We start from the raw sequence: 23,982 nt of genomic DNA on the forward strand, positions 1-23,982 counted from the left end.
ACCTATACCATTTCGACCTTTATTGAAGTCATTAAAGTGGGAGCTAGACCCAGAGGTAATACCAAGGTTGATGTAATGCAGAAATCACATTTTTTCATATCCGAGTAGCCAAAAGGTGTCATACCTTATTATTAAATTACTCTAGATTAGAGATAGTTGTTGAAATTTTTCCACTTGGTTATACTATAAATTAAAGATGCCAAGAAATTATATTCTTGGTTTAATCCTTAAGCAAACAAAGTTTGTGCCTGAAGTATTTTCAGGAATATGACTTCTGTATTACTTCAACCTTGGTATCACCTTTGGGTCTGGCTCACACTGATGAGACTTCAATATTTATATTTTATTATTATATTTACTTTGCATACATATCATATACATAATATTACATAATATATACACAACAACGTCTGATTTGTAAAATAATATCTATATGTTAGCTCAATATCCTCTATTTCTGTAGCTTCTTTATAGAAATATTCTCCCTCTATATATATATCTACACACAAACAGAAATTTGCTAATTATCCAAATGCATCCTGATGCTGTTCCAAAAAGACCTGGGATGAATCCTGCTAGGGTGCAAGGACCTTTCATAAAACACAAACGTTCATTAAGATAGCTGGACAACACAACTTTCTTTTATGTTGATCCTATCCACGAGAGGTTGGTTATTCAAGCTATTGTATATTAGTAACATGGATGGGCAGGGTTCAGAAAGGAGAAACTCATTTGTAAAATTTGATGCAGTAGGAATTTTTTTTTTCTTAACTTTGCATCGATTTTTACAGATGTCACGAATAGTGTATAGAAGGAAACTGTAATTTAACGCTGATTGTGGAATTTTGTATATAAAGTTTATACTGTATTAACTGTAGTTATAATATTAAAAAAAGTTTAATTTTCTTGACCAAAAAGCTCTGGAATGACTTGTCCACAAGATACTTTTCTCTGAACCCCGACAAAGACAACAAGATGATATACGTTATATTTCTACCATCGTCATTCCATACTCAGGGACAGTTTCCAATAAGATTGCTAGACTCCTTAGACCACATAAAATAAGAGTGGCCTTTAAACCTACAGAAACGATTAGACAATTCTTAAGGTCTCCAAAAGATAGCTATCCTTTCTCCAAACATGCTGGAGTTTATAACATACCCTGCTTGTGTGGCTTGAATTACATCGGCCAAACTTCAAGGAGCCTTGAAATTAGGCAAAAAGAACACATGTGATGTCAATAATAACAGAGAAGAAAAATCAGGGTTAGCTTTTCATTTCTCAAGAACGAACCATACCATAGAGTGGGATAGAAGCACAATTCCTTACATGGAGGAGGACGTACACTCCCAAATTTTTAAGGAGGCCACAACAGTTGCCCGCTGTATACAAAACCTTAACAGGAACTAAGGACTAATCTTACCCGTGATCTGGAAGACCCTTATTAGATCCCTCAACTCGCCAGAACTGAATTATAGTGCCAACTATAGAACGTTCCTAAATAACAAGTGATATCATGCACACTCACTGCATGTATTGTACACCCTCTGTTCTTTGTTTAATATAATTGGAATCAGTTGATTATAGTTTGTAACAGTTTTTTACTTTTTAGTGCCTTACATCAGTTATGCACCCTGAAGACGCCAACAGCCTTAGTTGGTGAAACTAGTTGGTATAACATAGTTGTTTATTATATGCACTATCAATATAATCCCATTAAAAATCATTGTAGTTATAATTTCTGTGATTTGAAAAGCAATACAAGTATGTACTGAAACAGTAGGAATGTTAAGCTGCGTATTTCAAGGGCAATGCCTTAGAAAGCAGTCTGTCATTTTAAGTGGTTTCAATTTCAAAGAAAGAGCTTAGAAGCTTTGTTTGTAAAATATAAAGTGCTTTCAATTGTTCAAAGCTTAACCTAATGCATGTCACAAGGACAGTGCAACAACAGGCGACTATCAACTAAGAATCTCCCGCGTGTAGTGAATAAGATTGTTTTTTTTTTGTGTCTGGGGGGGGGGGGGGGGAACAAGTAATCAACAACTCTGAAGGTCACATTCCCCCTTTTGCATGGGAATTAGGGGTTCTCAAACCTTAATCCATGGACGTATAAGAAAGAACCCAAAAGTATCCAAGGGGCTCGTTTTCTCAGGTATCCAGAGGCAGCAGATCCACTATGTAGTAGGCAGTGATGCAACGGCTGATTGCCAGTATACAGAGGCAGAAATTAGGAAGGAAGCAGGTATGCAGAAACGCAGAAGAAATTGCAGTCTCCTCTTGTAGTGTCTCGGAATACAGCATCGCGAGTCCATTGGATGTCCGGACAGAAATAGGGAATTGTCTAAGGAGAAGTCGAACCGTAATATGCATCACGTCCAGGAATTCCTCAAGATGCGACGCCGCTAAAGGAAAGAAGCCTGCACGAACGTTAAAGCAGTATCAGTAAGACACGGTCCAATCCCCAAAAACTTCCTTGACGTGACAGAGCTAAAGAAAAGGAAGCTCGGATGAATGTTGAGGCCTAGGTCGGAAAAGAAGTCAGTAGAATCAGATAAGATACTACATTATACTCACCAGCTGAGATATCATTTTACAAATAGAGATTTAAGTGTGTTAAAGATAAGGATATGACACACACACACACACACACACACACACAGTTGGAACAACCAGGTATGAGGATGCAGCTTGTCAGCTAAGTTCTGAATACATGTCACCTAAAACTTCAAGGCAATCCAATTCTGATAACCCCCTCTGAAATAACAGTATTTAAGTACCATAATTGTTATTCCCCATCCCAAGCAATGATGCTGACAATGTTCAATACAAATGCCACCTAAATGTAGTCTTCTGATGGGATATTCTAACAATTCTCCCAAAGCTCTTTAGGATAAAAAATGGTGAAATTTTTACGATTTGCCATTCAATGATGAGAAATCCTGGCATTTAAGTGAAAAACATTTACATGGAAGTCTGACTATTTTTTCTTTTAGAAATTAAGCAGATAAAAATCCTATGTTGTTATATAGCCAGTAAATGAAACTCAAGCCGTTTGGCTTTTCATTTTAATTATTTTTTCTTTTGTTAATAAATTGCATGCACAGGTTTTTTTGTGCTTGAATGGTCCTAGTAGTGGAACCCTGCTAAATTTTAGGATACAGAATTCATGCTTAAAGTTTTTATATTTGACACCAGAGATCCTCATTTACTACAGTCACACTGATATCCACTATGTGGCAAGTAATAAATGCACAAGTGGAATGTTGAAGTAACTACAAATGATATGCCAGCACGCCTTGAATGACTGCAGCAAGCCTTGAATCTTATCCTTCAACTAGTGAGAAGAAGAACAGTACCACACCACTGACCTCTCAGGTGAGTCCACCAGCTGAATGATCCAGGCAGGGTAATCTCTGATTGTTGATCTTGTTGAAGCAGAGAACAAAGGAATATACACACCACTGCATTAGGACTGCCCTTTTCCAGATATCAGCAGGTTGCATTACATGACAAACATGCCAGCAGGATGTTGGATGTCAGTGACAGTGGTCTGGAGAACAGGGGAAAAAAAAAACTCAGAAGAAACAGAGTGAAGAATATAATATAGAAAGAAAAAAAGAGGAAGAATAAAAATAGCCAGCAATTTCAGGGAAGCCCCAACCATAATGAAGTCCCATATAGAAGGGTCAAGAACATAGGCTGTTATTTTAGTACATTACATTTAATGAGGAGATGGTGTGGCTCAATTATTTGTCTTGATAATTCCCTACAAGCAATTTCATTTTATTCAGCCATTCTACTATTGTGAAATTATTTTGAAACAATTTTTCATGCCCCATTTACAATGAAAACATTTTCTTTATAACTTATGATTTTTGAGCATAAAGTTCATGTAGCTCTTTTTTTAAAATACTAAATCCGAGATCCTAATTCAAAAGAAAATTTTACAGATCCACACTGATTCAAAATTTACCTGTATATGGAATTTCTCCCCGAAATGTCTCATATATTTGAGAAATATAAGAAACCATTGTAAGTTTGTCTGGAATTTCACATTCTGCCATTTCCATTCCAGTCATCACTGGAGGTATATTATATTCTTTTTCACAAATATCAAATGCCTATGAATGCAAGTATACAAAAATGATAATTAGTATACATAATAATAGTTTCACTCACAAAATATACACTCAATAACAAGAATAGAAGATAAGATTTATGATATGTTCATGTTAAAATTTGAAATCTTCTTCATCTCTTCTTCCCCTTCATGTAGTAGGTTCAGCCTTTCATATCCAATAACTTGGCTTAAAATGTTTTGAAATGGCAGTTAATTCTATCTGTAGTCTTTTGTGTATCAATTTTGTGTGTTCTCTGACTAGTCTATGTTCCTTCCCTGCTTTCCTAGGGTTTCAACCAAAAACCATTCAAAATTTTATATGCTACTGAAAGGATTACATACTATTTTAATTTTATAATGGAATTTCATGTAGGTCATGGTGTCCTCAGTTAAACAAGGCTCTGGCTGTTTTTTTCTGTAAGAGAACCAGGACAAACAGTGAAGTCAACTACTGGAACAAACTCCAAATCACCACCAGCAGAATACAAGATTGGCACCATTGACCTAACAAGCATCAATGGAAAAGAAGTGGAACTGGCAGAAGTTTGGAGAAGCACCAAGTCACGATTGGTGTTATTGAGACACAGAAAACAAAAAAGAGGTGGCATTCTTCCAAATAACAAACACAAAAGTGATCTCTAGGCAATAATGGTCAACAAAAGGAAGGAATAGCTATAGAATGCACCATTAAACATGGTGATGATGATATCTGGAATGCCAGGTAATATTGATTCTGTATAAGTTATATGTAGACACAGTTGAAAAAAATATTAAGATAGATTAATTAAGATATTTTGATTCATGAATTGTGAATCATTGTTAGTGTAATGCAATTGAAAATCAAAAAATTAAACAATGAAGGTATATGGAGAATGGAATCTCTCCTTATATGCAGTCACGAGACAGCCAGGTTAAAAAACAGTACTATTAGGATCAAATGAAGTGTGCATGAGTGTGATTAAAAAAAAAAAAAAAAATGTGTACTATGTAATAAAATCTTACATAATTAAACCATATATTTCTTAATAATAATTTCCCAGATTTTTGGCATGGAGAATTCATCATTAAGGTTGAGATTTGGACAATGCCAAAGTGCTTTGGAACTTCCTGCAAAGAGATGCTTGTATTTATGGAAATGTCTATGTAGTAATTTGCCATTATTCCAAAGGATCCCATGTTCTGCTAGACGTGATCTGTTTCATTTCTTGGAAGAAATGTAGGATTGGCATTCAGAAAGGTGTACAGAAACAGACTGGCCAGTTCACCCAAAGCAGAATAATGTGCAGTTGCATAGGACTCAACAGACCCCAGGTAGCAGTAGAGATGGAATTCTACCTTTTGTATAGTATCAATAAGATAATTGAATTACAGGCTTGAACATTGTGGAAATGTTAAACCTCTTTAAGGTGTAAGAAATGCCTTTAACATATGGGATAGCAAGTCTTCTCTTGTAATAGAGGGTGGAAAAAAATGGTTGATAATCTTCTCTACTATTTTATTGTTGTAACTATTGAGATTGGAAGTTTTATTAAATGCAGAAATTTCTTTTTGAAGTAGATTAGAAGAAGAATAGCATAAGTTCTGGAAAGAATGCATTTAATAATGCCATATTTTTGTGAGGGATGGTGAGACGAAGTCTAACGGATATATCAGTCCAAAGAGGTTTGCAAAAAACAGATGTCGATAGGGAACCACCCAATTCTCTTTTGATAAGAACATCAAGGAAAGATATAGTTCCATTTGATTCAAGTTCCAGAGTGAAATTTAATCTGTGATGAAAGTTACTGATTTTATGTAAGAAGACAAAATTGTTCACGTGAATTATACCAACAGAAAACACATCACCCATGTAATGAAGTCATAGTGAATATTTTGAGTTAATTGTTACAATTTTTTCTTCCAATTCGTTCCAGCTAAAATATCCAGAATTCATGACAGACTTGAAGAGGTGTAGAATATCCAATGGAAACTAGGATGATAAAAATTCTAGGTTATCAGCTAGAGGAACATTTGTAAAAAGTGAAACTATGGCAAAGTTTACTAGTCAATCTGTGGAGTGAAGTCTCATTTTTGATATGAAGTCACTTGTAATGTTAATATAAGAAAAGGAATGTCCAGTTAAAGGAGAGAGGAGACATGAACCTTCAAAATTTTATATGTAAGGCTACCTGTGTAATCAACAATTGGACAAAGAGGATATCCTGGTTTATGCAACCTGGGTAAGCCATAAATTCTAGATGCTGGAAGTTTATTTTTCACTTGGTTAGACTACAATAAATTTAGTTTAATCCTTTATACAAGTGTAAGCAAACAAAGTTTGCGCTTGAAAATATCTTCAGGACTGAGGTAAGGTAGTGCAACACCAAGCAAAGGTGGACCACTGATCCCATTGACGAGACCTCAATAAAGGTTGAAACCAGTCTGGGTAATGGCCCTTCCCTTAATGCATAGCAGTATACATGTCCACAAGGAGATGTGCTTAGCATTATGGGAGTTACTGAGACAAGAGATGAGAGCTTGGTCCACCTTTGCTCAGAGTTGCCTGGTGTTGCACTACCTTACCTCAGTCCTGAAGATATTTTCAGGTGCAAACTTTGTTTGCTTACACTTGGATAAAGGATTAAACTAAATTTATTGTAGTATAACCAAGTGAAAAATAAACTTCCAACATCTTTCTCTAAATCCAGAGTAATTCAATAATAAGGTGGTACACTTGTTGGCAACTCCTATAGGTAAATATGACCTCTCCTATTGCTTCTGAATTAGTATCTCCATGTTTGGGTCTGCCTCCCACTGATGAGACCTCAATAAAGGTTGGAACCGGTCTGGGTAATGGCCCTTCCCTTAATGCATAGCGGTATACATGTCTGCAAGGAGATGTGCTTTGCATTATGGGAGATACTGAGACAAGAAGTGATGAGAGCTTGGTCCACCTTTGCTCGGAGTTGCCTGGTGTTGCACTACCTTACATTAGTCCTGAAGATATTTTCAGGTGCAAACTTTGTTTGCTTACACTTGGATCAAGGATTAAACTAAATTTATTGAAATTCTAGATGGTATTGCAGTATGGTTTAAGTTTTTCAACTGTATCCAGATCAGGCGAAAATACATTATCTAGTAAGTTTATTGAGCTGATTAACAAGCAAGTTTTATGATCTCGTAGTAACATATCCATTTTCTGTTTATAATCAGAAGAATCAGAAATAACAGTAATATTACCATTGTCTGCTTTGATTATAATAAGATTTTTATTTATTTCTCATTTTACTTCAGAAAATTACACAGGGTTTTCAATTCTGCTATACTTAATTAATCCATCTTAATTATTTTTCAGCTTTGTCTATGCAGCTCATGCAAAATGAATAATACATAGTTCTCTCTCCAGTAAACATTAAGTAGAGTGAGGTATATTAACATCAAAATGGACAATGAGAGTTATTGATGTCTATGGTCGCATAGAAGAGTTCTACTAAAAAAAAGTGAAGGAATTTTTTTGAGTTATTAGAGAAGGTAGCTGACAGACAGAAAAAAGTTGGTCTTTTATGTAATTATAAAACACTGACGAGGCATGTAGTCAGGAATACATATCCATACTTGAAGTAGAAAAAGCCATCAAAGGCTTGAAATGTGGAAAAGCAGCAGGAGTAGATGATATTCGACCAGAAATGCTGAAGTATGGTGGTATCAAAGTCTTAAAGAGGCTGCACTGCATAGTTCAGAAAGCCTGGACAGAGGGATGAATTCCTGATGATTGAAGTAGAGCTCCAATTTCCCTATATAAAAAGGGAAAAAAACTGAATGTGAGAATTACAGAGGTATTTCCCTATCGAGTGTTCCTGGCAAGATCTATGCAAGTATACTTGAGAAACAGTTGAGAAGAATTGTGGAAGAAAAGCTTGGTGAAGAACAAGCTGGATTCAGGCCTAATAGAGGCTGTTAGGATCAGATCTTCACTTTACGACAAATAGTTGAGAAAGCATGGGAATATAACAAAGATCTGTATTTAAGTTTTGTCGATCTGAAAAGGCATATGACAAGGTGCAAAGAGAGAAGTTATTTAATACGCTACAGTTATATGGTGTCAATTGGACATTATATCAAGCAATACTTAGTCTTTATTTGAGTTGTAAGTCAGCAGTTAGAATTGAAGGAAGTACAGGAAGTTGGTTTAATGTTAAATCTGGTGTGAGACAAGGATGTACATTATCCCCTCTGTTATTCATTATCTATATGGATCACATTATGAATGAAAGTGGTATTTAAACATGATATCAGAATTGGAGATGTTAATGTCAGCTCTTTGCTTTATGCGGAAGATGTTATACTTATAAATAAATCTGCTACAAGTTTGCAAGATTCCCTGACTAAATTGAATAACTGTTGTAATAGATATGGTATGAAGGTCAGCATTAAAAAGACAAAGACAATGAAAATAGGTAGAATTGTTGTGAACGGGGAACCTTTCAGCAGTTAGAATTGAAACAAGTAAAACATTTCAGCTACTAGGCACGATTTTAAGTGAAGATGGTAAATTAAATATGGAAATAGACAACAGAATCAACAAAGCTGGTATGGTAGGAAATCAACTGAATAAATTCATATGGAATAAGAGAGAAATTAGTCAGAACACTAAATTAGCTGTATATAAGACAGTGTTCAAACCAGTTTTAACTTATGGATATGAGAGCTGGGTCAGAAGTAAAACACTTGACCAAAGACTAGAGACTGATATGAGACAGATAGGAGAGTCCTGAGAAAGATTAGGGGCATGAACAGATGGCATCAATGGCAATATCATATTAAAAACGAGGATATTAGGAAAGGACTTGACATTGTCAGAATCCAGGAATGCATTAGCAGAGCTAATCTCAGGTGGTATGGTCACTTAAACAGAATGGGTGAGGAAAGATTAGCAAACAAGTGTTCTCTGCCAGGTTGGCTGGAAAATGACCCAGAGGAAGACCAAGATATAGGTGGATTGATACAGTACAAAGTGCCTTAGACGATAAAACTATAAGATCTGATAATGTTGGATTCTTGACAAGTAACAGACTGATTTGGAGGAAAATTGTAGATAGGAAGTTAGTAATAATGTAAATTTTTCATGTAGTACTATCATATCCTGTACACACCTCGAGGGTACCTGTCAGGAATTTGATGATGATATATAATATTAACTGGCTTTTCCACAACTCTCGAGGAAATGCACAGAATTAAACTTATAGCTATGCAACTAATGCTAGGGTTTTATAAGGCTCTCACCTACCCTTTTATTTCTTTTTATATCAGACTTACTCCAGTTGACTGCCAAACCAAAACACAGTTTCACTATTGAGAGTACATCGTACTTCTTTTCATTTGACAAACCTTGCACTCCACAAATCATCAAAACTTACAGAGCATCAACCTTCTCTAATCTCAATTCTCATCTCCAAGCCATTCTTCAACAGGGCCCAAATAATCATGTCAATTTCAATGACAGCAAAGCACAGTCAAGCCTTCCACCCCCCCCCCCCACCCTCTCTCACTCACACACACATGCACATCCTTTTCTTCTAGTATTACCTTAGAGGCTTAGATGATATGCAAATTCCCAGACAGACGAGATTTCTCTTCTTGGCATTAGACTGACATCAAGATTCTCTTGGCATAAATGCATCACGACCAATGCCTTCCTGGCATCCGAACAGCTAAAATTATTTTTTTTTTCACTCAACGCCTTACTTTACCTCGTAAAGTAACAGCTCCAAACTATTAGAATTATACGAATTACAAATCCCTCCAACTGTTGATTATTGCTTTCAGATTTTGGGCGGTATCTCTGAAAGCCACTTAAAAATACTTTACTCAATACAGACGGCAATTATGTTGATTAATGACCTTCTCTTACCAATTCACTCCACCCACATTCACACAGCAAAGATTTCTGTAGAATGCATCTTCTAAAAATACTTCTATGGCAACTGTTCATGAGTTAGATCAATAATTCTTTCACTCTCGACTAAATCCACTAAAAAGTATGTAGCACAGTTCAATTCCAAAATTACAGAAGCTTCACTTCCTCTAGAAAAGTTTCTTCTCTCTCATGTATTATTTCCTAAGAAATACAATGCATATATATCAAAACATGAACAAGTTTTTCTTTTCCAAATTCTTTGCCCTTTCCAGTACTGATGTACTATAGATTGACTAACCAACCTCTTGTGGATGGGATTCAACATAAAATACAACACATCTTAAGTTTTGAGGAAATTACACACACACACACACACACACACACACACACACACACACACACACACACACACACACACACACACACACACACACACAGTGGGTGGTCCATAAGTAACAAAGGGGTTTGAACATTTAATAATTTATTATTTTTATTCATTTATTTTTGTTATAATAAAATGCAGAACCTGGAGATTCTTTTAATATGAAATCAGTCAAAAAAAGTTATTCACATTTTAAACCCCTTTGTGACTTATGAGCCACCCCTGTATAAACTAAGTAGCTTCTTCAAATGTTTATAATTTTACAAGCACAGCAACATAACACATCACAGTGACCATCAACTATTTCATTATTTAATATAGAATATCAAGAATAGCATTTTGTTCTATTTAATCTAAAATTGAAAATATTTTACATTAAGATATAAATTAATTTAAATAATTATGTGATATATGGTTTTTAAAATTGTTTGTGTGATTACAAGCAAAATGACACTTGAAAGTGATTTAAAAAAAGTGAATATAAACAGAATTCTGTTACACTAACTTCAGAGTAATTAATGAGGGTTACAGAAATGTTTACTTAGAGACATGAAAAGGAAAACTTTAAAATGTATTATGAATTTTTAATTAGATTAATTCATTAAGTTAGAGATGCCAAGAAATTATATTCTAGGTTTCATCCTTTATCCAAGTGCAAGCAAACAAAGTTTGCACGTGAAGTAACTCTACAACTGGGCAACTTGTATATAGAGGCTAATGATTTCGCATCAAATTGCTTTAGTAATTTGATGCGAAATCATAATGCAAAGCACACATCCTTGCAGCTAAGTATAATGCTATGCATTATGAGAAGAGCCACTATCCAGTTCAGTTTCAACCTGTATTCAGGTCTCATCGGTCTGGTTCCCACTGATAAGATATACTTGGATAAAAGATAAAATGAAGAATCTAATTTCTTGGCAACTTTAATTTATAGTATAAGCAAGGGAAAAAACTTTCAACATCTGTCTCTAATCCATAGTATTTTAATAATAATGTGTGACACGTTTTGACTACTTTTATATGGGAATATGACCTGCATTATTTTAGTCTTAGTATCGCCTCTTGATCTGGCTCTCAATGATGTGACCTCAATAAAGGTTGAAACCAATCTGGGTAGTGGCCCTTCCCATAATGCATAATATTATATTTGTCTGTAAGGATATGTGCTTTGCATTATGGGATACTAAGGCAACTGATGTGAAGTCATTAGCCTCTGTATACAAGTAGCCCAGTTGTGAAGTTCTTCATGTGCAAACTTTGTTTGCTTACATTTGGATAAAGGATGAAACCAAAAATATAACTCCTTGGCATCTTTAATTTATATTACATAACCAAGATTCAGATTCCTTAACAGACATTAAGACAAGAAAACAGAAAGCACTCCAGTTCCACAGAAGTCTTAATAAAGTATGGATGTCGAGCCTCATCTCAAAAGAGATGAAGATTCATCTTTGCAAGTCTATCTTTCTATACAGCTCCCAGACCTGGAACATCTCAACAAAAGCAGCAATCAATATTATAAATAGCTTTGGAACTACTTGTTTAAGAAATATCCTGGATAACTCCTGGCAAGACCAACTCTACTATATTAGATGAAACCCAACAAGATCCTCTAGTCAGTACTGTTCAAAGAAACCAAATAAAATGGCTCGACCACCAACTCTGACACCCACCCTCTGCACCTTTTGATGCTCTGGTCCTCTATGCCCCCAACTCTCTGCATCAGAGATCCATCAGCATATGACAGAGAAGCCTGGTTTTCCTTCACATCATACAAACCTCCAAGTCCTGTTCTTAGTGTACACAGACTACATATTTATTTTGATTGGTTCCCTATTTATAATCGTAAAATTATAAATAAACGATAATGATGACACAACCAAGTGGAAAAACTTTCAACAGATTTTTAATTCATTCAGAGATTTATCCAAAGAAACACATGGACTAACACATATTTTGCAAAGTTAAGGATCATCCTGCCCATTTAATTAATTTTATGCACTATACTCTTTTTCAGGTTATCTTGGAAGTAGCGGAATAAGCTACATTTCCAGCTTTTCTTACCATTTACGGCATATAGGCTTATGCCGCATAAAATAGTTCCTTAAATTTTTTACGTTATCACATCATGTGGTACTTTCTATATAATTATTTTACTACTTCCTTACTTGCTGATGCTAGAATTATTTATTTTTGGGAAATGCAATTATCTATCACGTGCGGAGACCATGTGAGAGATAATTGCATTTTCCAAAAATAATTAAAAAATTTAAGGAACTATTTTATGCAGTGTAAGCCTATAGTAAGAATGGTAAGAAAAACCGGAAATGTAGCTTATCCCACTACTTCCAAGATAACCTGAAAAAGAGTATAGTTGATCTGCTTGCATGATTAAAAAGCATTAGACATGATATGGTTGCTGATGACCAGCAGAAGTGTATAAACCATATCATAGTGACATCAATTATCTGATATATGAACTTCATTTGAAAAGCAAAGTGTTTTGTAATAAATCATTAGTCACACTTCTCTGAAGCATGAATTTAATTAGGTTTTTCCACCTGCTCCTCAGACTTTAAACAGTTAGACAGCTAAAAAAAAAAAAATAACTTGGGAACTTGGTATCTGAAATGTTATCTCATAAAACTAACAGAATTTTAGTCCATATGTGTTCAAAGATTAACATACCACACTTGCTGACCATTTGGCAAAACAAAATTTCACTGCAATTTTCTTACAGTTAATGATGACAAGAATTGAGTGTAATCAGCTAACATTTTAAAAAATATACATTTATTTAAATAAAGATCCACAAAAAATAAATTGCAAAAATTATTTTTACCATCTGGTTATTTTTTGCTATATCATTTGGTTGTAGAGATTCTATATCTATTAAATCTGGCCGATAATGGTGAAGAATGGCACAAAGAATCATTCCATTTTTCCAAGAAGTAGTCATATTTTCTATTTTAAGATTATCATGAGCAGCAACTTGTTTCTGGCACCAGGCAAGAAGAGCATCAGGATGAATAACTGATTCTAGAAAAAGAAAAATACATTACATTTATTTATTTTATGTATGGGGAATAATACAAGAAATTAATGAGCAAAACTATGTACAGATTGAGGGTTCAGTTAACCAATCAATGGCACTATCTGGGTGCAAGTTCTTGAGACCTTCGCAGAAGGAGCATGTGGGGCAGTCATCACTGATATGGTGCATAGTCTGCACAGCACCACACACACACACACATACAAAATGGTGACTGTGAAATTCCTTGCAGATGTAAAAAGTGGGCACAGCAGATTTCATCATCATTTATTTATAATTTTACAATTATAAATAGGGGAACTAATCAAAACAAATAAGTAGTCTGTGTACACTAAAATAGGACTTGGAGGTTGTTATGAAGTGAAGGAAAACCGGGCTTCTCTGTCATATGATAATTGACGGATCTCTGATGCTGAGAGTTGGGGAGAATATTGCTGATGTATTTCCAATATGGAGTTCGGAGTCTGCTTCTTTTTCCATTTGTAGGGGCACAGAGGACCAGAGAATCAAAGAGTACAGAGGGTGAATGTCTAAGTAGGTGGCTGAACCATTTTATTTGGTTTCTTTGAACAGTGGTGACTAGAGGATCTTGCTGGGTTTCATCTAATATAGTAAAGTTGGGAATGTGGTCTTCCCAGGAGTAATCCAGGATATTTCTTAGACAAGTAGTTCTAAAGCTATTTATAATATTGGTCACTGCTTTTGTTGAGATGTTCCAGGTCTGGGATCCATACAGAAAGATAGACTGGCTGGTGCACTTGTAAAGACGAATCTTCGTCTCCTTTGAGATGACGCTCGACTTCCATATTTTATTAAGACTTCTGTGGAACTGCAGTGCTTTCTGTTTTCTTGTTTTAATGTCTGTTAAGGAATCTGAGATGTGTCATCCAAGGTATACAAAGTCCTCTACTTCTTCAAGGTGATCATTTTGATTTATATAGATGTGCCCATCTATCTGATGTTTTAATATCTTTGTTTTTTGGGAGTTTATTTTTAGTCCAAATATTTCTGCAGTTCTCCTAAGGCTGTTGAAGTGGTTTTCGGCATCTGTAACGTTGGAGTCAATGAGGACTATATCATCTGCAAAGCTCAGGTCTTCAAGATGCATCTGTATATATGGATCTTTGATAAGGATTCCAGATCTAACTGGCATCAATTTAAAAATATAGTCAATCATTATCATCATCATCAAATTCCTGCCATGTACCCTCAAGGGGTGTACAGGATATGATAGTACTACATGAAAAAATTACATCATTACTAACTTCCTATCTACAATTTTTCTCCAAATCAGTCTGTTACTTGTCAAGACTCCAACATTATCAGATCTTATATTTCTATCGTCTAAGGCACTTTGTACCATATCAATCCACCTATATCTTGGTCTTCCTCTGGGTCGTTTTCCTGCCAAACTGGCAGAGAACCCTTGTTTTGCTAATCTTTTCTCTCCCATTCTATTTAAGTGACCATACCACCTGAGATTAGCTCTGCTAACACATTCCTGGATGCTGACAATGCCAAGTTCTTTCCTAATATCCTCATTTTTAATATGATATTGCCATTGATGCCATCTGTTCACAGCTCTAATCATTCTCAGGACTCTCATATCTGCAGTCTCTAGTCTTTGGTCAAGTGTTTTACTTCTGACCCAGCTCTCAGATCCATAAGTTAAAACTGGTTTGAACACTGTCTTGTATACAGCTAATTTAGTGTTCCGACTAATTTCTCCCTTATTCCATATGAATTTATTCAATTGACTTCCCACCATACCAGCTTTGCTGATTCTGTTGTCTATTTCTATATTTAATTTACCATCTTCACTAAAAATCATGCCTAAGTAGCTGAAATGTTTTACTTGTTCCACAGGTTCTCCATTTACAACACAGTTGACGTTTTCAATGATTCTGCCTATTTTCATTGTCTTTGTCTTTTTATTGCTGACCTTCATACCATATCCTTTCTTTTATAAATAAAAATAAAAAATATAAAAATAAAAATAAAAAAATAAAAAACACACAACACTTTATAAACAAAATCAAAAACATAACACTCGACAAAGACGACTTATTAGTCAGTTTTGATGTTTCTGCCCTTTTCACTAATGTCCCCATCAATGACACAATTCTCCTACTACAGAACAAATTTCCGCCCGACATTACGGCCCTCTTTGCCCACGTACTAAAGTCCGGTTACTTCGTGTGGCAAAACAAATACTACCTACAAAAGGAAGGTACAGCCATGGGCTCACCATTATCACACCCAATCGCGAACTTCTACATGGAAACCTTTGAGCAAAGGGCTCTTGATTCTGCCATGCTTCGACCGACAATCTGGCTCAGATACGTTGACGTGTTCGCGATCTGGCCGCACGGGCGACAAACACTAAACACATTCCTCAGCCACCTAAACAAACAACACGAACGCATACAATTTACCATTGAAATCGAAAACCAAAATTCGCTCCCGTTCCTAGACACACTAGTTACACGTCTTCCTTCAGGCAGTCTATCCTTTACGGTCTACCGAAAACCGACACACACGGGCCAATACATACATGCGAATTCATACCACCACCCAGCACAAAAATATGGAGTCATAAACACCCTTAAAAACAGAGCCACAACTATTTGCTCTAACCAGAAAGCCCTAAAACAAGAACTAAAAATCATTAGTGACACATTCATAAACAATGGCTATAACAAAAATACTGTCAATAAAATCCTCTATAAAACCACAACAAAAATATATCTAGATTACAGTAAAACCATAGCCATCCCATAAAGGATTATCAGAAAAAATCAACAGAATCCTACAACATTATAACCTCAATGCCACCTTTAAACCACCCACTAAACTTAAAACCATATTCAGCTCCTCTAAGGATCCTCTCCTCCCATTAGCACATCCTGGAGTCTATTGCATCCGCTGCACCTGTAACTTACCATACATTGGTGAAACAGGACGGACAATCCCTATACGCAAGAAAGAACACATTAGACACATTAAATATAACCATTATGGTGAAGCAGGCCTCTCAGACCATGCACTTAACACCTTACACCAAGTCAACTGGAAAAGCACCTGCTCCTTACACCGCATAAAAACATGGTACGAAAGAAAATTTAAAGAATCCTGCGAAATCCTGATAAACCACCCAAATATCAACAATAAAGATGGTATGAAAATTCCAAGGATCTGGATGGCACACATTCAGCCAACCTAATATGAAAGATTCAACATAAGTCAGAACTCTAGCCAATCCGCTAGTATTAGAAACCATTCCACTCCAACTGGCTGGAATGATGTTAATATATTTATATAGTAGACAACACAAATAATAGGACTTTAGCGTTGATGTATAATTTTTTTTTTTTTTTTTTTTTTTTCACCAGAGGTCAGGCCAACAATTGTGGTAGTGGTTAGTCAGTGTCTTTAACGAACCAGTATGATTGTAGTATAGCTTGTTTCTTGTGTATATTTGTATGCTACAGAAGATGACCTTGACATAAAGGTCGAAACGTCGAATTGTAAAATTTTAGTAATATTAAACTAAAGTTTTTATTCAAACACAGTAATTGTCTCCATAATTTCCAAAAATGCTTCATACCATATCTATTACAACAGTTATTTAATTTAGTGAGAGAATCTTGCAGACTTGTAGCGGATTTATTTAGAAGTATAACATCATCAGCATAAAGCAAAGAGCTGACATTAACATCTCCAATTTTGATATCATGTTTAATACCACTTTCCTTCATAATGTGATCCATATAGATAATGAATAACAGAGGGGATAATGTACATCCTTATAGTACACCAGATTTAACATTAAACCATCTTCCTGTACTTCCTTCAATTCTAACTGCTGACTTACAACTCAAATAAAGACTAAGTATTGCTTGATATAATGCCCCATTGACACCATATAACTGTAGCATATTGAATAGCTTCTCTCTTCGCACCTTGTCATATGCCTTTTTCAGATCGATAAAACTTAAATACAGATCTTTGTAATATTCCCATGATTTCTCGACTATTTGTCGTAAAGTGAAGATCTGATCCTGACAGCCTCTATTAGGCCTGAATCCAGCTTGTTCTTCACCAAGCTTTTCTTCCACAATTCTTCTCAACCGTTTCTCAAGTATACTTGCATAGATCTTGCCAGGAACACTCAGTAGGGAAATACCTCTGAAATTCTCACATGCAGTTTTATTTCCCTTTTTATATATGGGCACTATGAGAGCTCTACTCCAATCATTGGGAATTCGTCCCTCTGTCCAGGCTTTCTGAACTATGCAGTGCAGCCACTGTAAGACTTTTATACCACCATACTTCAGCATTTCTGGTCGAATATCATCTACTCCTGCTGCCTTTCCACATTTCAAGCCTTTGACGGCTTTTTCTACCTCAAGTATGGATATGTATTCCTGACTGCATGCCTGGTCAGTGTTTTTTACCACTATGCTATCATCACTGCATGTTTCATTTAGTTTTTCAAAGTAATTACTCCATACTTCAGGGATATCATTTTCCCCTGTTTTCATGTCACCTTTATCATCTCTAACTCCTTTTACAGCACTCTTTCCTCCATTCCTAAGCTTCTTCAACAACCTCCAGAATATTTTGCCACCTTCTTGATATTTATTTTCTATATTCTTGCCAAAGTCCTCCCATGACTTTTGTTTAGCTAGTTTTACACAGTGTTTCGCTTTCTTACATTTGTCTCTGTATTCTCTAAGAGCAAAAGCTGACTTATTTGCCAGGAACTTTTGATATGCATTCTTCTTTTCCTTCACTGCCTCTTTAACTTAATCAGAACTCCCTGTGTCCACCAGGGAGTTCTGATTATTTTATCATTGCAGACAACTTCACCACATGCCTCTCTGGCAGAATCAATCAATGTTTTCTTCAGAGTCTGCCACTGAATCTCCAAGGTTTGATTCCTGTTCTCAAACTCTTTCATTTTTTTTTCAATAATCTTTCTGTATTTTAGTCTACAGTTCACATCTGTGAGCTGCTCAACTTTAATTCGCTTTAAAACTTTCTTACATGTTATTCTTTTCAATATGAAATTCAATTTTATCCTGCTCAAGACTAAATAGTGATCACTTCCAATTTCAAATCCTCTGTACACTCTGGTGTCCTGCACCAGGGAGAAAACATCACTATCAACAATAACATAGTCAATGAAACTTTTCTTATTCCTTGCTTCTTCTCTCCATGTGAATTTGTGCACATTTTTATGTTGGAACATGGTGTTAGTAATAACCAGTCCATGCCCTGAGCAGAAATCCAACAGATATTTGCCATTATTATTAGCTTTGCTCTTTTCTCCAAATTTTCCCAAAATATTTTTGTATGTCTCACAATCATTTCCTACTCTGCTATTTAGATCCCCAACAAGGACCAACTTTTCCTTTTTCATTGTGTCAGTTGCTTTTTCTAAAGCCTCAAATAATTCCTCCACTTCTACCTTAGTAGAACCTTCTGTGGGACCATAGGCACAAATAAGTCTCATTGTCCAATTCCCCATTCTCATATTTGCCCACATTACTCTACTTCAGACTGACTGCCATTCAAGAAGATTAGCCTCGTATTTTGTGTTGAATACTATGGCTACTCCTTCTTTTCCTTGATTGTCATTGCCTGAATATAACATTTTGTATTTATTGCTCAGAAAGATCTCACCTGTTTTGGTTTTTTTTGTTTCAGTCACCCCTATTATGTCGATCTGGTACTTATCTAATTCCTCAGCTAGCTCCATTTCTTTGCCATTCAGGCTTCTTATGTTGATAGTACCGATCTTTAACTCTGGTGATGTTGAGTTGGGGGTTTGTTTTCAGATTTGTTCCAGTAGCTGACTTTCCGCTGTTCGCCCTGGTTCCCTGGCAAAAACAACAGGGGCCTTGTTTAACCGGGCGACGTCCCAGCTGACATGAAATTTTGTCATGTTGTACCATCATTTTTTATTTTGGTTTAACCAATAAGAATACAATTTGGTCGGCTGAATCCCAAATTGCCAGCCCATCCTCGTTCGTTCAGTATCCAGGTAGATACCCAACAGGGTGCACCACAAGAGGGTGAGGATTTGACATTAGGTCAAAAGTCCTGGTCGGTTCTCTGCATTCCTTTAAAGGCTATGTGGAGGTCTCCTCTAAGTCAATCATTATGATGAAGAGATATGGGGACAGAGTATCTCCCTGTAGGACTCCTGTGGTGATGGGAAACTGTCTGTTTTGTCTCCATTAACTAGTACTGTGACTTGATATCCCTGGTTGGATGCTTTGATTGCCCTGATAAGTTTAGGTGGAATGCCATACAGTTTGAGCATTTCCCACAGTCGTTCCCTGTCAACAGAATCAAATGCTTTAGTAAAGTCAATAAAGTTCAATAGTAATGGTAGATTCTTGTCCTTTGAACCCTCTATTAGTCTTCTGATGCAGTGTATGTGTGTTCTAGAGTACCAATTTTTTGAGGAATCCAGCCTGGTTTGTACAAAGTAATGGAGTTATATGTGGTTCAATTCTATTTAATATCATTCTATTGTAGATTTTTAGTGGAGCAGAGAGGAGTGTGATTCCTCTGTAGTTTTCAGGTTAACCTTTTTTGGAATTGGTATTATTAGGCCCTCTTTCCACTGTTCAGGAATTTTCCAAGAGGAAAGTGCAAAGTTATATATGTGGAAGTTGTTCTTTAATATCTGTAGAGCAGCGTTTTAAAGCCCCAACTGTGATGCCATCTTCTCCTGGCGATTGTCCTGCTTTTTGTTGTTCAAGGGCCATTGTGAACTCCTGCATGGTGAAATCATCGCAGTTGATGCTAAGAGTTTCCGTGCTTAGAAGAGTTTGGAAGTGTACCTTCCATTCATCAAGTTCTTTGGTCTTTTTTTCAAATGAGGTTCCATCTTTTTTCTTGATTCTCAGTACTCTGGATTTTCTTTCTGCTGTGCTCAGGGACTTCACCATTTTGTAAGTTTCTCTTGTTTTGTGCAATTTTTGACAGTTTTCTAGCTTTTCTAGAATAGACGTTCTGGATGTAGAGTTCTTTATCTTTTGAGAGAACTTCATATACCTCTGTGTTTAATTGCTTTAGTTCATTTTTACATTGAAGGGAATCTTGGGTTTTTACTTTTACAGATTTATGTAGTCCTAAATCTGTTTAGCTGATACCAGAAGTGTCGAGGTAAACTGAATCCTGGAAGTTTAATAATTGAATTTGTATTCAGGTACTTGTTTGTTCCAATGTTTTTTCTACCAGTCCTAGGACCATCATCTGGTATTTTCACTAGCCATATGGGAGATATGCAGATAAGGTAGCAAGCTACAGATTGAGAGATATCTTGATGTATAGGAATGTACATGTTATTTCTGATTTTCTTTATTTCTTTGATAGTAGGTAGCTTCTTCTCTTCTGGAGCATGGAGGAGTAATGTGGAAAAGAACAGATAACATGGCAGAGGAGTAGATCTTAAGATAACAGATATGGTTTTCATTGTTATGTTCAGCTGTGTGTGTCCACAAAAGCCATGTGGTGACTTCAACTCCAAATTAGTGAACTCCGCAAAGGGGAAAACAAAAGCCAGAGCTGCTTTTCTAAGAGTCAAAGCTTTATAACCTCAAGTTGTGCAATGTTAGCATGTTTATGATGTTCCTGGTAGTTATCTTAGTTTCTTTCCAAATGTTATCAACAATAAGTTAGAGTATGGTCAAGTGTGATACCAAGGTAGCAAGGGTTACTTTCATAGATTAGAGTCCTGTTGCAGAAGTTTATTTTTAATTTTCTATGAGCTTTATATGTTTATTTAGGTGGAAAGCAGAAACAAAAAGTTTTGCTGGAATTAGGAGACAGATACATGACATTTATAAAAAAAAAACTAATAAACTGTTAGCAATCCAATGATAGTTATTTATATTACATTTCCGTAATAGAAAAATTAGCTTAAAAGATTTATATTCAGAGCTCCAAAAATCCACTTTCCCACTCACCACAGATGAGTTATCAGACAAATGGCAAGTGAATTTTCAGCCTAATTCTAAATGGATTCAAAATATACTATTTTCTTGCATAATTTACATACCCATCCCCCACACCCATTTTAAAACATTATCTCATTCACTGTCAAGTTACTTGATCAGGACCAATTGTCAACAAAGAAATTTTTTTATTTCCAATCAGGAGATAGCATCTTATGTAACTCTGAAGGAATTAAATTAAGAAATTAATTTAGCCAGTACCAAAATGAGTTGTCATTTACTGATTATTAATCAAGCATTAGTAAACGAAATAGAAGACTCCAGTAGAGTTAGGCTTCTAGATGCTTCTACAGATATTTCAAATGAGGATGAACTTATCCATTATATGAGATACACATATAAAAATTGTGAACTGAAAGAGGCATTTGAGGGAGAGTACTTTGATAAATTAGAGAGTGAAATGAACATATTGTTCTTGTCTCAGTAGTCTATAATGTGCAGCACACTCCCTTTCATGCCAGGAAACAAAGTCTGCATGTGAAGTATCTTCGCGACTAGACTAGGCTACAGATGTAAAGCAGTTGATGTGAATTCAGCAGTCTCTATATACAATTAACCTAGTCATGAATATGCCTTACAAAGAAAATTTGTTTGCTTGCAAAGAACTTGTAATTGGTTAGTAGGCATTGGAATAGATGGAATAGGTAACATAGTGCAAAATAATAATAATGGGCTAGTGGCAAAATTAAAGAGAGATGTGTGCCAGATTTTATATCAACACATTGTATTGCACATAATTTGAATTTGGATGTTTTAAATTTTATTAAAGATGTTCTCTTTGCTGCTGAAATTGAAACAGTAGTAAAAATTATATACCTTTTACCATAATTTACAAAAAATATAGAAAGAATTGGAAAAAGCAGCAGCCAAATTACAAACAAAAATCCTGAATTTCAAGTATCAGCATTCTGTAAGGTAGGTGTCTAATAGAATGAGGCACTGATTGCACTTGTTGATATCGACTCTGCAGTGGCAATGCATTTGGAAGAAACAGCCATGGAAAAAGGAATGTTGTTATAACATCAAAAGGCTTCTAAAGAAAAAGAAGAATATAATAGTATGTAGAATAATATATGCAGAGTTATTCCAATGCTGAACAAAAAAAAATGTAGTAGAAGAAGGAATAATGTATTGGAAAGCTGTCTCAAATATAAATGGCCTGAAGTTGGGAGATTTGGGGAAAAGAAGAAATTAAGATTTTAGGTAAATATTTCAGCAAATTTAGTGAATGGTACTGAGTTCAAATTATGGGGAAGCATTTAAACATTGAAATGTTTAGTGAAAAGAATTATAAAACAGGAGGAAAACTCACAAACTTTATTAGCATAGAATTTTCTCTTAAGTATCATAGGCATTGTCAGTACATGATTACAGAATGATAATTAAACATTAACAGACAATTCTAAAAAGTGCCACTTAAGTAGTTAATGTCATCTTATAGTTATTAAAAAAAAAAAAAAATATATATATACACACACACACACACATATATATAGTTATCATCAAATAGAGACAATGGGCAAAAAGAGTAATCATAATGGGAGAAGACTTCAATTATTCAAACATTGATTGGATAGCAGTAAAATCTCATGAGAAGAATGCAACTGATTCTGTTGACATATTGCAAGACAACTTCCAATAAGCAGCATGTGACAGAAGGGACTCAAGGTCAAATAGTGTTAGATTTGATTACAACATCAGAGGACACTATCAGTTAAAGACTTACTATTCTGCCTCCAGTTGGTGACAATGATCATGTGATACTCACTTGGGAAGTGGTTAATTTTATCAATGTTCCATCAGAAAAGGTTGCATGCTGAACTACAAAGCAGGAAATTATGACCAAATGAGAAGTATACTGAGTTCAGTGCAATGGTATCGATTGCTGGATGGGAAGAATATTGATAGTGCATGGGAAGCATTTAAAAAATATTTAAAGGATACAATATCAGAACGTGTTTCTAGAATTTGAAGAATAAATAAGGTAGGAGTCAAATAGATGTGTAATCTTATTAAGCAAGAGATTCATAAGAAAAGGATGATATTGAAGGGATACCATGTGCATAAGGATGATGTCCACTATGAAAATTATAAGGCGCAGACCAGAAGATTCACAACTGTTATACAGAAAACTAAGTCTGAGTATGAAAAGAAACTGGCTTTGCAAGCTAAAGATAATCCCAAAGAATTCTATCAATACACTACAAGTAAAAGGCAGAATGAATATTGAGGAATAACTCTAGTGAATGCAGAGGTTGTTCAACTAATGAGTGCCCATTTTGCTAAAAGCAATAAAACTGATGTATGCAAAATTGAGTTCACTGCTACCTCTTCACTGGATGAAGAGACTCAGGTGTATGAAGAGGAGGCATTAGAGCTGTTGCACAAACTGAATAAGAATTCATCAATAGGGAGTGATGGAATGTCAGCTCTAAATAATAATAAGAGAGGTATTTGCATTAATGGCATGAGAAAATAGACATTAAACTGTACCCT

At 35.4% G+C, this 23,982-nt stretch overlaps 1 protein-coding gene across 1 annotated transcript in view; it reads right to left on the bottom strand.

The window, feature by feature from the left end:
* Positions 1-23,982, bottom strand: part of Mical (Molecule interacting with CasL) — a 538,428-nt gene that overhangs the window by 306,505 nt on the left and 207,941 nt on the right. The window contains exons 11-12 of the mRNA XM_090406620.1: positions 13,244-13,440; positions 3,974-4,121 (exon numbers count right to left, since the gene is read on the bottom strand). Coding sequence (XP_090262746.1) covers positions 3,974-4,121; positions 13,244-13,440 — 345 coding nt within the window. The remainder of the gene's footprint in view (positions 1-3,973; positions 4,122-13,243; positions 13,441-23,982) is intronic.

This window comes from Typopeltis vanoorti, chromosome 16 (genome assembly GCF_054136105.1).
Source record: "Typopeltis vanoorti isolate ZY-2024b chromosome 16, IOZ_Tvanoo_1.0, whole genome shotgun sequence".
NCBI classification, from domain to species: domain Eukaryota; kingdom Metazoa; phylum Arthropoda; class Arachnida; order Uropygi; family Thelyphonidae; genus Typopeltis; species Typopeltis vanoorti.